Genomic DNA, 16774 nt, shown 5'->3' with positions numbered 1-16774 from the left:
TATATATATATGTTTCTTTTGCTTGCATTTTGAAACTTTGGAAAATGTTTTTTATACATAAATCATTTACCTTAAATGGTTCTAAATAATATTTTCATACTACTGTTCTATACCAATAAATAAAGCATGTTCTGTTATTAGCCGTTTCCTGTTAAAATTTATTCAAAGGTTTCAATAAATCAACTGGCATGAACATTGTAACTTGTTTTGGTTTATTATAATGGATAAAGAAAGATTGTTGTTTAAAGTTAAACACAAGTAACAGAATTAACTATTTGTGCTCTGCCCTGCATGGATATCGAAACCTGGTTTTTAGCGTTACAATTCGCAGACATACCACGCTGCCACTGAGAGGCATAAAGAAAGATAACAGTAATGTGTCTTTTTGTAATTAACATCTATACTTGATAAAATAACTTATTATTGTTTACTTACTAGTAAAACCTTTGATCGCATGAAATATTCTCAAATTTATATAGATATGTGGTTATTGTGGAACCGTTTTATTCATGTATAATCTACCTATCACCATGTGCTACTTAATGGATGATAAAAACAGATACGTATGGTTTCCAGGGTGTTTAATGACTGATTAATAGAACTTAATGTTATATTTTTCAACTTTTTATTCATATCATTAACTGAGAAATGAACATGCGCTTCTGATTATTTTTTTCACTTCACAAAAATATATAAACATCAGAGTTCAATACAAACAAATAATACACTGGACTACATCTCATGATATTTTTTGTTTATGAAAAAATTAATATAAATATTTTATCTATGCTCCTAATTCAAAAAAAAATAATAGTAATGCTTTATTCCGTTACAAAAGTACAGTTATACAAAGAGCATTTACAAAACATGCAATCTACATATCAACAATAAAAAATACCATTCAAAACCTTTTCGCGTTATAAGGTTTGTTTGCTTGTTTTTAGAATAAAGCTACACAACTGGCAAATGAGTATCGAAACTTTTATCTTTTATCGCTGTAACCCGTAAGAACTGTCGCTGAGCCACTAGAGAGCGTACAGTGTAAGGAAGAGGATCTAATAATACAAAAACTTATTCTAGACTAGGCTCTTAATAATCCATGAAACCACAGAAAACGAAATAAGAATAATACGCCAATATAAATATTGTTCTAAACTCAATCACTGTATATTCGTTTTAGATTTATATCAATGTTCACTTTTAAGTCAACAGTTATTATATCACTCTTTTTAACTATCTTCCTAAGACATTTACATTTTCATTTGACTACCTCATTTATTATAAGATATAAGTTTAATTTTTTGAAGTTTATTGCTGAAATTAGTTTAATATACTTACTGATGCACTAAAAAGTGAATCCCTGTTGTTATACAGGTATTTCTCAATATTGTTTAACAAATATATTGAGATTTTCATTTCAGAATACCATAACAAAATAAAAGAAAAAATAATTTGTACCACATCAGTTCGTAAAGTGCTTAGAAATCCAAATACTTGTTGTAATGTTACTTCTAGTTTGCAAAAGAAATAATTCCAACAACCATTTTGAAATATAACATGCAAGTTTATAAAGATTCTTAATAGCATAAAATTCAATAAATTGTATAAAGAGTAGAACATCTACTTCTTTACACATTTGTTTGTTTATATTTAAGCTCAAAGCTACACAATGAGTTATCAGTGCTCTGCCCACCACCAGTATCAAAACCTTTGTTTTAGTAGTGTAAGTCCGCAGACATGCCGTTGTGATATTGGGGTGGAGTTTTAATGGACAACAGTTCTTACATATTTACTTTATTGAATAAAATTTCTTTTATCTTAAACTTAGAAATTATAAATATAGTTTTCTTATTTAAATATCAAAGGAAAATGTGTCTCTTTTGGACCCTCAGAAAAAATAGTAATTTTTTTTTCTCTTCCTTAAACTAGCTCCCCTTGTGGCATAGTGATATATCTGCGTACTCACAACACTATGAACGGGGTTCTCTACCTGTAATGGGCAGGGCACAGAAAACCCATTGTGTAGCTTTGTGTTTAACTACAAGGAAACAAAATTCTTAAACTAATCAGATAATATGATATAATAAGTACAGATGTGCAATACAAAATTAAAATTTCAAACACACAGCAAACAGCATGTAAATAAAACATTATAAGCACTTTACACACATTATTGAGTTGTAAACAAGTCAACAAAGCATTTGAGAGAATCGATAGAGCGAAAACCTTCACAAAAACCATAAATTTGTCAGTCTGACTATCTGACTGACTAACGTTGTTGGAAAGACATAGTTCTGTCCTGTCTGACGTAAATCTAACTTCATATGACGTTACCTTGGATAAAAGTGTTTTTTAATGTTGTTGTTATTTTAATTACAATTTTACTAGTAGTAAAAGTAGTAACAAGAATATTTTTGCAACGCTACTAACGCGTTAATAATACACCAGTAGCCATATTCTATGATAACGCGCATGTTCTTTAAGTTGTCTAGTAGCAACCCGCCTTTATATCACGTGCAACTGCACAAGTGGTTGTGCATACATGTTACATGATCAACCTGCAGTTGCATCAACTAGATAAAAAAAAAAACAACAAGAACTACGTATATTATCTAGATCTGGGTTCTAACTACGATCTAATATATAAAAGCGAAGTTTTCTGCATCTGATCCGAGAATTGTGTGTTAGACGAAGTAATTTTATAATATCACTTTGTTTGTTTTTAAATTTCGCGCAAAGTTACACGAGGGATATTTGCGATAGCTGTCCCTAATTTGGCAATGTAAGACTAGAGGGAAGGTAGTTAGTCATCACCATCTATCGGGCTACTCTTTTACCAATGAATAGGCAGGATTGACCGTCACATAATAACACGAGCACGTTTAATGTCACGAAGATTTGAACCCGCGGCCTTCGGATTACGAGTCGAGTGCCTTAACCACCTAGCTATGCCGGGCCGTTATTCTTATGCAATAGTAAAAGTGTAAAGACAAGTTATTTTTAAGAGCTCTACAAAGTTTTAATGCCAACTTATTGAACATCTCACAAATATTGTACCTTCAAGATACATACGGTTTTGTTATCATAATTGAACTTTATGATTATATCACCTACATTCTCTTAAACATACCTGTCGTACAGTTATCGGAGATTGTAATATAACTAGCTTTACATCGTTAGTTAATAATATATTTATTTAAAAACGTAATAAGCACACACTCCAGATTACGAAATTCACTATATATGAATATCACAAATTTTTGATGACAAGAAACCCACTTGAAATAAAATTCTATCTCAGAATGACTAGAATGGGTATTAACACGTTGTTCTCTGCTTATCAATAAAAGTGTTAAAAGTCATACCAACCGTTCTGAGATACAAACATCACAAATGATTAATAAAATTCCAGTCTCATCGTTATGAGTATTTAACTTTGACGTCCAACTTTATGCGCTGATTTATTTTCAGTTCTTGTGGCACATTATATAAAGTGCAAACAAACAGCAATATGTAAATGAAAAAATTAAGATTAAATTCTACATAATTAACTTATTTAATACTACGATACGCATTATAAAATTTTACTGTTCATGAAAAATCTTTTTTGTGCTTTGGATTTAATCCTATAGGAGAATTAAATAAAAGAACCAGCGTAAACATCAACATGCCAGCCAACGTTATTTGGAAAGTTAGATTACTAATTAAATATGAAAATATTTTTCATTTGATTTTAGCATGGAGGTTATTATTCACCGTAAGCTGTATTTAACAATTTATTGTCATCTAATAAGATAACCTCTCAGCAAGTGCATTAATTAGTACAACTGCAAAATCGCAAAGATATTTTTAATTCATTTTTGTAAAAGACTGTAAAGATAAAAAAGATAACATACCTAAGGTAGTAATATTGAGGGTATCTTACAGCGTCTTTAACAACACAGAAATGTTTGAAAACTGTAAACAAAAATACCGGAAATCTTCATACAGGAAATATCGTTTTCAAAACTTCAAGTTCCTGTCTAGAAATAACATGCATTTATCTGTGTTTTACGTTGATTTGTATCGAAAAATGCATTGACCACTGACTACAAATATTCTATGTCAAAAATGTTTACACAATACACAGTCAAAATTCCTCATAATTTGAAAAATAGCTAAACGTTTTCGCTTATAATTAACAATACAAACAGGACAGCTGTTCTTGCATGGTTAAATCCAATAAAAATACCTTTTCTATTTGATATGTAATAAAATGACTTTTTTTTTCAATTCACTTCTATCATGCAAACATATACTTTACTATAAATATCAAATACTTAACTTATTTTACTTTCATTCGTAACATTTTATGTGTAAAAGCATTAGAAGGCTTCGGGTCTATTTAATATTTCCTGTAATTTATAACGTAATGCCACAAATAATGTTTGAATTAAAGCTTAGTATCATACAACGCAAATATCCTGCACCTGAGAATACACAGCCTCTCATTGCAACAGGAACCACATTATTCATTTGATGACAAGAACAAACTTTAAGCAACAACATTAAAGAAACAGGTAGGGAAATTTACCTGTATTTGTGTTTTTATAAATCTTTCTTATTTTTATAATACTTTGATATATATATTGGATTTACGTTCTTGAAACTAAGCGTGAGAACACATAACCTACCATTTCAATCAGCATCGTACAAGAGAGTAAGTAAAATATATTTCTGTAATGTAAGTATGCATTACGATAGTCTGAACTAAAATAGATTTTGAATGTGTCTTTGGCTTTGTAAGATACCATGTTGATTAGACCTTTAAAATTATTACCTATTCGATAGCTCAATTTGTCAAGATTATATCTCACTTTTAAGATAATATTTAGAAGAGTATATCTTTTAGATTCGATATTTAACATAATACAATAAAACTCTCTGTATCGATACTGGAGGTATCTCACACATTTCAAAATTTTAAAAATTCAGAACTTGCTAATATAGGATGGAAATAATATCATATGAAACAACATTTCGTCACTCTTAACGTGACGTCATCAGGCCGGATGCCACGTTAACAGTGGCGAAAAGTTGTTTTATTTCATATTTTTTCTATTCCATTGTAGCTATTTTCTGGATATTTTAAACTCTATGTAGATTGCCATCAACAGATATTCTTTTGATAAATCTTTGAAAGTATAACAAATCCCTTGATTAAGTTAACGATTTAACATTTCCCCCAAATAAGAGTTTAATTGTTATATGTTTTTGTATTTAGATCGTAAAGCTTATAAAATCTGTTTAGATTATATCTTTAACAGAACATCGAATTTATTAAGCTGTCCAAAAATACCTCTTTGATTTAACTGTCAATACGAAAATGTGTTCTTTAATTTAAAGCAAAAAATGGAAAAAAAAATTTTCTGATACTACCGAATATTAGGATGTTTATTATAGGAGGTTTATTTGCCTTTGTTGTTGTTAAGCGCAGTTGCACATAGGTTATTTTTGCTCTGGCCATCCCATTTATATGCTCTCAAGCTTACATTTTAACCACCAGAAGTCATTATAGTTTACTAGCCACATCGGAAATAAAATGTTTTGGTCGCATTCCTTAATAAAAGCAGTCGCCCACTCGTCTATAAAAGGATTAAGTATTAAGATTCAGATAGGTGACATTCTCACTTTTGCCCTTTAAAATCAAATTAAATGTGATAGATATCAGCAGAAGTCGAATCACTAACGTTCTGGAAGTTTCACTTGTTTGTGATAACTTCCAGAAAAAACTAACTTTACTATAATTAGAAGACCAACAACATATATGAAAGAGTGATAAATATTTTGCTTTGTCTTGCTATATAAGCAAAATAAGAACAAAAAACGCACTTTTTCCCCCTCAAAATAGCATTATCAACATTATGTATATACCTAATCTTTATCATAAATGTATTTGTGCAAATAGTTTAACTTACTGGCTCACATGCTTTGATAAAAATGGTTCATACTAATACGCTGAAACAGCTAATTAGTCAATAAGGTAAAATTAATGTCCTATAAAAAATTTGTTGTTTTACAGTCATCTTCATAAGTGCGATATTCATATCATATTTTTTGTAACATAATGTTGTACAACATTTGATTTTTGTATATGTAACTTCTGTTCAAAACATTTGCAGATTGGATATTACATACTTTCCCACCATACCCACTAAATTCTCCCCTGCATATACAGGTAATAAAAGCTATGGCATGCTATCATGCTGAAAACAGCAACTGCTTCATGTCCCTCTCCAAACAAGCAAGAAATATGGTATTTTATCCAAAGGCAAGCTAAAATGAGTAAATGCTTTTTAAAATAAACACATCTTCATGTACTAACCTACAACAATGCAAAACCCTACTTGAAAAATATCTACGACAATATATTTAGTTGTCAACAAATGATTTTCATTAGCAAAACTATCTGAAACAACTGTTTTCAAAATTTCATAGTTCTTGTTAGTTCTTAATACTGCAACATTTGCGAGATGTGACAAAATAAGATTTAATAAAATCATTGGTTTTATTTCTGTAGTACCCCGGTAAGTTTTCGGATTTACAACGCTAAAATTAACGATTCGACTTTCCTCGGCGTATGCAGCAGACAGCTATGTGGCTTTCTTATAAGAAAACACACACACGCTCTAATTTCTCTAAGTCATTTTTTTTAATAGTGTAACGTAGCAACTTAACAAGCAAACAAAACAACTGAATCTTTTACTCCTGAAATAAAACTATTACTTATGTTTTATTGGTAAAATAATATTGCTCATTACAATTTTAAAGTCCATAAAACTGAATAAAAATATATTTTAGATTTAAAAGTTATATAGATGTCGATATGTATCTAATTTACGATACTTGTCAGCAAGAATGATATACACGGCTTCTTTTTTAGTACAAATGTAATTTAATGAACAAATAGTAATACAATTTACAATAACGTTTATTACAAATAATGATCTATATACAAAAGTTTTGCAAACAATATTGAGTATTCTATTTGATATCTTATCGAGGGTTTAAAGACGAACGAATTAATTTCCTGTTTATGTAGATACAATTCACTTAACAGAGAGCTAACTAGCTCTGCTTTCTTCACTCTTCGCTGTCCACATGTTGAGATTTTCACTGCTGAAGTTATATAATGTCTTTGTAAAAATAGTAATGTCCAATGTAAATCTGCTGAAGTTAACAGGTTTGTAATATTCAATATCAATAAACATTCCTGATAAAATATCTGAAGTTCTCGATTAATAAGCGTTAATCACAATTATAACTTTCGAGATTTATAGTATACCAACTGTAGCAAACCATTAAAATATACCGTCTCTTGATGGGTCTCATTAGTCAAATTTAAGGCTGGAGGAAAATTGCTTGAGACTTCAGTTGACGCAACAATACAAACTATACATCAGTATTTACGCACACAAATATATTGTTAATTCTTACACTTAAGAATCTTCTACAACTTTAGTAAATAATCGAAAGTTTTCCAACAGAAAGTTAACCACATAAGTTATACACATTTCTTAATACATATTCACTTCTTTTGAACATCACAGACATCTATTCATTACATATGAAATTTCGTGTAATATTAATGTATTTAATTTTTACATAAAAGAAACACAGTGAATTTAGCTGACCACAAAGTGAAATATTTGATTTGATTATGAAATTAAATTTACTCGGTTGAAATCGATTAAAGACTTTTATACTAAAGACAGAGGTAGTCCCCTCACTTTTGAACTTTGATGTGTTATAAGTGACCGTCAAATCCCACTATTCTATTAAAACAGTTAGCAATGAGTGATGTTGCTAACTGCCTTGGCCTATTACTACAAGGTTATGGACGGCTAGCATAAACAGTCTTGGTTTGGTGTGCTTGAAATTTCGCGTAAACCTTCATTAATTAAGCAGTATAAGACTAGAAGAAAGGTAGCTAATCATCATTTTTCACAGCCAACTCTTAGGCTACTCTTTTACCAAAGACTAGTGGTAAATATGTAAAGGCAAACATATTTAGAGGGACGGGGAACTCGAACCCGCTATCTGCAGAGTGCAATTTGAGCACCACCTGGCCATACCAAGCTCATAGGTAGTTCTAAAGTAGTTTTGAACAAACAACAGTTATTTACTGTTTTGTCCCCCACTGGTACAGCGGTAAGTCTACAGATTTGCAACGCTAAAATCAAAGGGTCGATTCCTCTCGGTGGGTTCAGCAGATAACCCGATGTGGCTTTGCTATACAAAAAAACAAAAAAAACAAACATATTTACTGTTTTAATCAATTCAGCGTGATATGTTTATTGATTAAACTGGTTAATATGTGAGCATTTATACGCTTCATGAAACTTCATGTGGAACATTCTCACTTAAACACATTTCCCTTTAAAAAACTCAAATCACATTTATATTATTCTATTTGAATATTATAATCCTGGAAATGACCTTAAAAGTCAAAAATAAGAATGTCATCTTGCCATAGCTTAGATAGTAAGGTACACCTAATATGTATTATTACTTTTAACACGAAATGTCGTCAAAAGTACTTTAATCAAGGTGGCTGAAATAACTAATATTGGGATCACTAGTTTCGATAATACTGTTACCACCGTTAAGATTTATGAATACTATGTTAGCTTAGCTTATAGTAAACTATAACCTTTATATCCATAAATTTATATTTAAAAAAAGAATCAGGAAAGGATGGGAACTAAGAAGATGAGGTGGGTAGGTAAATACGGAAATACTTAACACAAACGTTATTTGGTACATCATCAATATTTACACAAAAATTATTCAATATTATCTAAATAATTTATTTTAAATTAATTTTTATTGTTGTGCATTTCTTAATATTTTGAATTTTCCGGTATTTAAAATATTTACAATATGAGGTCCTAAAAATATTCAGCTACCGTTGAAGATATGGTTTTACAATATTTTATGTTAAGCTTTCATGATGTCAAGACCCGGCATGGCCAGGTGGGTTAAGGCGTGCGACTCGTAATCCGAGGGTGATGGGATCGCATCCCCGTCGCACCAAAAATGCTCGCCTTTTCAGCCGTGGGGGCGTTATAATGTGAGATCAATCCCACTATTCATTGGTAAAAGAGTAAACCAAGAGTTGGCGGTGGATGGTGATGACTAGCTGCCTTCCCTCTAGTCTTACACTGCTAAATTACAGATGGCTAGCGCAGATAGCAATCGAGTAGCTTTGCGCGAAATTCCAAAAACAAACAAACATGATGTCAAAAAAAAAACATAGGTTCAAGAAGTCTTAATACAAAATGATAACAACCATAAAGGTTTCTTTTGTCATTTTGTATCAAGACTTCTTGAACCTACATATTTTTCTGACATCATGAATATACTACCACAAAAGGAACACGAACCCAATTCATGTAAGTATAACCTTTTATTTTCTAACATAGACATTGTAGGTTATTCAATGCTCAAGTACCTACACGAGCACTTAGCTTTTATTATTGGACACACAGTCCTTTAAACACCCACCCGTGCAGCGAAATAAACAATCCCGAGTATGTCCGATTTCTGGTAATTCACTTTGGTACTAAGGGCCTGAAACAATCCGGTAAGACTGATGAAGACTATTTCTTAAAACTTATAAACAAAATAACACATGTCTTCAGGCGCATACCACACATTAAACTCTAGTGTTATCTACAAGCATGCGAATAGACACGCTTTCTCTGATTGCCGCACACAAAACAGCATAATAATTAAACAGCTGAACAATAAAATTGAACATTTTAATGAATTAACCAAACACCTATGCAGACTTAACTCCCTACTTGTCTGCATTAACCACACAAATCTAACACTACTCACTAATTTTCTCGCACGAGATGAACTTCGCCTTAACTTTTCTTGTATTTCTACCCTGGTCTCAAATTTCAAATACATTATTTCCCTAGCATTCTCCCACTCTTGTTTTAAGTTACCCCAATTATCTCTTATTTCAATTTTTAATAGATTTTCTACTCTTCCCTGTCTCAATTCTATATTTCTTCCTATCTCAGAAGCTATCAATCAATACGATAATATTTCTGTCACTCAATCCACTCAACTAAAATCTCTTTCAAAAAAGGTTAAAAGGGTTTTATCCTTTTTTATTATGCTGGTTTTCTTTCAGTATTGTTTTATTTCCTTCTTATTTGTGCTATGCATTTTTTTCCACAACTACAACTAATTTCATAATTCCATTTTTGAATACCTTTTTTATCTTTAAGTGTTTGTAAATGGTTAACAATATTTTTCTAATGAACAAAAGCTATCTTATAACCATTGGATCAGAATTATTTTATAATGAGATGAATTTTATTAAGTTAATTTATATTACTTCATTTGGAGGGTTTTGTCTTTTATTCTATTAAAAGCTGTGCCAATAGTTCTAGGATAATAACCTTCACCCAATGTTACTGCTTTTAAGCACATTGTTACGTTGTTTACATCTAGATATCACAGCATATGTTAATGACACACTAAAAATCTCTATATTTGCCAAAGTTATGCTAACAATTCACTTACAACCAATAACGATGATAATTAATTTGCTGATACAATTAAAAAATACTTTATATTACATCAGGCCAAAAACGTCGTATTTGTGTTTCACATTTAATATCTCGTAACATCATGTATCTCAAAAGAAATTACGTACCCTTTACTCGTTCTAATATTCATTTCACGCTAAAGTTCTTTGTACAGTGTGTTCTTATGTCGGCTGAAAACTTCCTGCCCTTGATAATTTTTAATTTAGTAAAAATTGAAGACAGCTTTAAAATTATATATAAGTTAATTTATCATACCAAAATTATAATAATAGTTGTTTTTTTTTTGTTTCTACATACTCTTTTTGTTTTCATGTTTTGGTAATGACATTAACAAACGACTACATTATAAAAATGTTTTTCTTTCAAAATATGCGAAGCACTTAACTCAAAATTGTCTTCTTTTTACACAACGTTGATTACCAGTGAGATCCATATATTGCAATACTTATTAAATATTTTTATGTTCCTGCCTGTTGAAAGAAAAGAAGCTGCGAAACACAAACAGTAAAATCACTCATTTTCTTTGCAAAATACACAGTAAATTAGTGATTTTGCATGCCTAGATTAATTGCAGTATTAGTAGTATTTTTGTTTATTGTGTGACACGTATTATTAACGATTCTACAAACAACAAAGTCGTGTAATTAGAAAATATTCTCTACAACTATAATTTTAAAAAAACATGTTTTAAAAGCCAATATTTAGAGTAATTCTAGAGTCAAAATATGTTTGTCTGCTTTGAGTTTTTTTAGCTGCGGTTGAGTGGCTCATAAAATGGCTCTGAGTTCAAACCCTTAGGTCCGTCATCTCTTGGGCGATTTAAGATATAATTACAGTTTGGGATTGAAGAAGTCAAACCTCTTCCATTTATATATTTGACTATGCTCAAGATCTCATAAGTTATTTATTCTAATCCTTCCTAAAAGAAATTTCAATTTGACAGTAGGTTGTTAGAGATCTTGATGAATAATAAAATCGAATCTATTATATGTAAATCTCACGCTTCATACTGCTGGCGCACGAGAAAAAGCAAATACAATGATGATAAAGGTCTCATAGATTAATTTACCTACTTAAAATAATTTCAAGTGCCTTGTTTATTTATATATTTATGTCACCAACAGGTTTCCTAATTAGAGTAGACACAACAATTAAATGGAAAAAGTAAATAAAATACTGTAATTTTGCTTATATTACATTAGTTCTAAAAATAACAAACAAAAATGAGGTGTAATCTGATATTTTCTTAAGTTACAAAAAGTACTAGTTTAATTGCATTTAAAAGATAATCTAAGCATCACAACTAGGATGTAACAACAGGCATATATTATTTCAGAGCAGAGTTGAAAAATGAATTTTCTTAGCCTGGTGATTCTATTGTTGTCCTTATTGTTGTACGGAATTGCACTCAGTCAGATGTTTGTAGGTAAGTATTTGCAGCCGATGTTGTTGCTGATAAATATATCCTTGGAATTGGTTCTGATTTCCTAAATTGCATTAATTTTTTTCTCTATGTTCATTAACTTTTTTTTTGTAATTAATATTAACTTAAACCCTTTTATTTGCTTAAAAAATATTTTTTTTAATGTTCACAAGTTATTATAGTAATGCAAAAGAACTGTTTCAACAGATTTTATTACTATACATACAAATTGTTTTCCAAACATATATTCCCTTCGGTGGACTCAGCAGATAGCCAGACACTTATATGCTCCTACTGTTGAAACACGCAACTACTTAAATTTGTTTATATAGTAATATACATATTTATATAGAAATATTTCAATATTAATACATGTACGTAGCGTTAAACTGAATATTTATTTTATTATCTTAATTGCATAACGATTGCTTCGAAGTGCAAACTGTGCTTTAAGAGTGACACATTTTCTTTTGACAAATTAAAACATTGAAAATATTAAATAACATGAACCACGACCTCAAGACAACAACTTAACATCCGGAATCCGAGTAGTTTTGGTATTGCGAAACTGAGTGCTATAAAGATTGTAGTACAGAACTCAATAACTTGACCAAGCTATAGCTTCATTTTCTATTCTTTAAGTACTCTTCTAAAAAACCTTTAAACAATTAATTAGAGTGAAGTGAATAAATTAGAACATAGAACACTTTTGTATTGCGATTATTTAGAATGTGAATGAACTAATGTGCCACTGTCTTATATTCATAGACTGTTTGACGACTTGACATTTTGTTGTGTTTCAGAACACAGGACAATACGAGTTTTATTGCTATCTAAACGTAGCTAAAAAGTTGCGCGGCGTAAGACACTCAACAGAAGTTGAATAGAACGATTTTAGTGCTTCACTACAGTCGTTACAGTCCGTGTCGCCACGTCTTGTCATGCTCTTTCTCAGCGTCTTACTGTGCTTCAATGTTATTTATGTTGCGAAAACCTTCATCTTAGGACTTTAATATTGAAAGCACATTTCCTTGTGTGCTTTTCTAAGTCGTATAATTAACAAAGATGATAGATTTCTATTGGTTTTTTTCGATAATTGAGTTGAGCATTAATCATTAGGTACTGTGACTGGCGACTTTACCAGTTTGCCCTCAGATAGAACAGCGTGGACATCCAATTCTTTCTCCAGCTGTTCAAGGTTTGTTACAGTTAAACCAGTATGTTGCAGAAGCATCTATGGCCCGGCATGGCCAAGCGCGTAAGGCGCGCGACTCGTAATCCGAGGGTCGCGGGTTCGCGCCTGCGTCGCGCTAAACATGCTCGCCCTCCCAGCCGTGGGGGCGTTATAATGTTACGGTCAATCACACTTTTCGTTGGTAAAAGAGTAGCCCAAGAGTTGGCGGTGGGTGGTGATGACTAGCTGCCTTCCCTCTAGTCTTACACTGCTAAATTAGGGACGGCTAGCACAGATAGCCCTCGAGTAGCTTTGTGCGAAATTCCAAAACAAACAGAAGCATCTTGTGTCGCCATTCTAAACAGAGATACATTTATTGAATATGTTGCGTTCTGTTGCCTGGGACTCATGAACGGCTTTTACTACTAATCTTTATGTTCATGGATTCTCACCAGCTACACAACACCGAACTTTATTTACTTCGGTTTGGGTAAGACATACTGCGATTCTCTTTCTTCAATGTTTTTCCAATGTGATTTAATATAAAAGTTATCTCAGTTCTAAAATTCTTAATTTGCTATTAAAGCACGTGTTTTTATCTGAGTATATGAATATTTTGCATCGGAAAGGGCTGTTACATGTGCTTTTCTAAAGAAATCAATTTGCGGTGCCATCACACTATCTGGGAAATCCAAACACAACGTAAAAATGTAGTTTTGATACATGCCGACACACGGTGACTTCAGATCTGCTGTTGTTTCACATGACTTGATTTGTATATTCAAAACCGTTTTAATATAACGTACTTAGCCATCTGCAGTACACATATTTTCATAACCTCTCAATTCAATTTAATGTGATATCATAAAATGAAATTTTCTTTTATTCTTCATAAATAAATTCATTTGGAATGATTTGTACATTTTTCTTCTTTTTGTTTAAACATATGAATGTTCAACAATTTATAATAAGTTGTCTCTGAACTTTTCTGCTTGATAGTACATTTATTGGCTATGACTATTTAAGTTTTCCTAGTTTATTTCTACAGATGAAAAACCAAAAAATTATAGGTTGTATGAAAAATGGTTTATTTTCTATGTAGGTAAGAAAATACTGAAAAGAATCCCAATATTTAAAAATAATGTTTCATTCATTTTACTATAAGTAGAAAAAAACTGTTATATAATAACATAAACTGTTCCCAAATGTGTAAGATCTACTTTTATTCGTAAAATGCAAATGCTTTTTATTCTCAGCTAGCCAAACGAGTGCAGGGGCGGTGTTCCAACCTCTTCTTCCACAAAATTCATGCCATCCATTAATGGCAGATCTAATTATAAAATATCAAGAATTTATCTCAGCTCAAGTTGCAGACAGTTCGAATGGAACATTCTGCTGTTTTAACGTTCCTACCAAGATGGCAATGTTTACCTGTAACGACTGCTCAGCTTATAGCTTTTACAACTTGACACGGGTGGCCACACCATACATGTCGTGCTCTGGGAACAAAAGTTTGATATGGAACCAACTCAGTCTAAATAATCTAACTGTGAAGTGCAAGTGTGTCAGACCCTTTTTTTTTCGAACTCTTTCTGCAAAAATTACCTTCCAAGTCTCTTCTTTAGATATAATAAGCGAAACAAATGTACATTTTGGATGCCAGGAAAACTCGACAATATTCAGGATGGAGATTGCAGGACCCACACAGACGAATATAACAGCAAGTGACTGTAATGCTTTCTCATGCAGTCTAATAAACATCTTTATTGCTTTATCCCCGTTTAGTTTTCTTCCAGTTTTTCAAGATGCTCTGGACTTTTTTGTAACGAAGACACTACAAATTCAGATGAACAATATGCCTTTCATCTCTCTTTCTCAATGGCTCACGTAAAACACATTAAGTGTTTCAAATATGTCAACAAGAAATGAACAGTCACATCAAAGTAGCACGGATTTAAAAATTAAATACACACGTTCTTGGGTTATGATGAGTTTGCAGCAATGCACTGCAACAAATTTGTTGTTGTTTTTATCATAATGAATTAAACCTTTAATTATAGATGTTTGAAATAATTCACTGAAATAAACATTAAGCAAAAACTTAACCTTTAAATATGTTTAAATCAATAAGATAATGTTTTATGGGAATATATTTATTACCTTTTTTAGTCATGTGCATTTGCATATTTAAACAGTTTGAAACCTATGTAGTTTAGTGTGAAATAAATCTTTCTTCAAGCAACGTTTTCAGATAGTGGTGTTCGTATTGAATTTATTCAGCTTAATTTATTTTGTAATATCTTAAAAACTGTATATACCTTTTATTTAAATTTAAATGTTTCTGGTTTATTAAAATATTTTGAAAACAAACTGTTGATAATTAAGCTTTAACATTAAAAAAACGGTCTCGAATATTCGCTTTTTTGTCTTTTAGGTGTAATCTTCAGCAATGAAAACAACAATAAACATAAACCATCATCTCTTTACTTAAATTTTAATCAAGATATTATGTAGCAACACATTGCAATATTAAATTAGCAGAAGCACGATTCAAGTTGGAAACTAAAACCACGTCACATCAAACATGCTTGCCCTTTCAGCCATGGAGGCGTTATAATGTGACGGTCAAGAGTTGGCAGTAGGTGGTGACAACTAGCTGCCTTCCCTCTAGCCTTACACTGCTAAATTAGGGACGGCTAGCGCAGATAGCCCTCGTGTAGCTTTTCGCGAAATTCAAAACAAAATCAAGTAAACTAAAAATCTTTATCCTAAAATTGGAAACCAGTCGAATCTATAAATATGAAAAAGGAAGAAAAAGTACCTATCTAAATTTAATAATAAGATTATTTGAAAATAAGAGCTCTTTTGTAGCTGTGAAGAAGTATTTAAGTATATTATTATTTTAAACTTAGAGAGACGTTGTCAACTGTTATTTTATGTGTTGAAAGAAGCTTAAATGAATTTAATTTTTATCTTAGGAGATTAACACTTAACTGTAACTAATATTATTGTTTTGTTTCATTTTTCAAGTGTGAAACCATTATACCTAATAGTAAATATTCTTTCCATGAAGGGCCCGGCATGGCCTAGCGCGTAAGGCGTGCGACTCCTAATCTGAGGGTCGCGGGTTCGCGCCCGCGTCGCGCCAAACATGCTCGCCCTCCCAGCCGTGGGGGCGTTATAATGTTACGGTCGATCTCACTATTCGTTGGTAAAAGAGTAGCCCAAGAGTTGGCGGTGGGTGGTGATGACTAGCTGCCTTCTCTCTACTTACACTGCTAAATTAGGGACGGCTAGCACAGATAGCCCTCGAGTAGCTTTGTGCGAAATTCCAAAAACAAACAAACAAAAACAAACCTTCCATGAAAGATTGGTTTGGTTTGAATTTCGCACAATGCTGCAGAAGGACTATCTGTACTTAGTGTTGTGGGATTTTTACTTGTAGGTAATTTGCCCTAAAGTTTGTTTATTCCACTAAGTGAAGAGTGAAGTGATATTGTTTTTTGTAGGCTTCAAATATACTTCTTAGAAAACAAAATAATTATAAACTTTCTATATTGGTGTACACAA

General features: G+C 31.6%; 1 protein-coding gene and 1 long non-coding RNA gene across 3 annotated transcripts in view; one reads left to right on the top strand and one right to left on the bottom strand.

Annotated features, from left to right (window-relative positions):
* LOC143244688 (uncharacterized) overlaps nucleotides 1-16774 on the bottom strand; it is a 68900-nt gene that overhangs the window by 28923 nt on the left and 23203 nt on the right. The window lies entirely within an intron of this gene.
* Nucleotides 4617-15438, top strand: LOC143244682 (uncharacterized). Of its 2 annotated transcripts, none has more exons than XM_076489780.1 (3): nucleotides 4617-4699; nucleotides 11944-12033; nucleotides 14461-15433. In XM_076489780.1, the coding sequence occupies exons 2-3, from the start codon at nucleotides 11958-11960 to the stop codon at nucleotides 15093-15095; spliced, it is 711 nt and encodes a 236-aa protein (XP_076345895.1). In that variant the 5' UTR covers nucleotides 4617-4699; nucleotides 11944-11957; the 3' UTR covers nucleotides 15096-15433. The 2 variants fall into 2 exon arrangements, with proteins under 2 accessions (XP_076345895.1, XP_076345896.1); XM_076489781.1 differs by having other exon boundaries at nucleotides 4653-4723; nucleotides 14461-15438.

Source organism: Tachypleus tridentatus, chromosome 2, assembly GCF_004210375.1.
Source record: "Tachypleus tridentatus isolate NWPU-2018 chromosome 2, ASM421037v1, whole genome shotgun sequence".
NCBI lineage: Eukaryota > Metazoa > Arthropoda > Merostomata > Xiphosura > Limulidae > Tachypleus > Tachypleus tridentatus.
The sequence above is the reverse complement of the archived record's forward strand: the minus strand, read 5'-3'. Positions and strand labels throughout refer to the sequence as shown.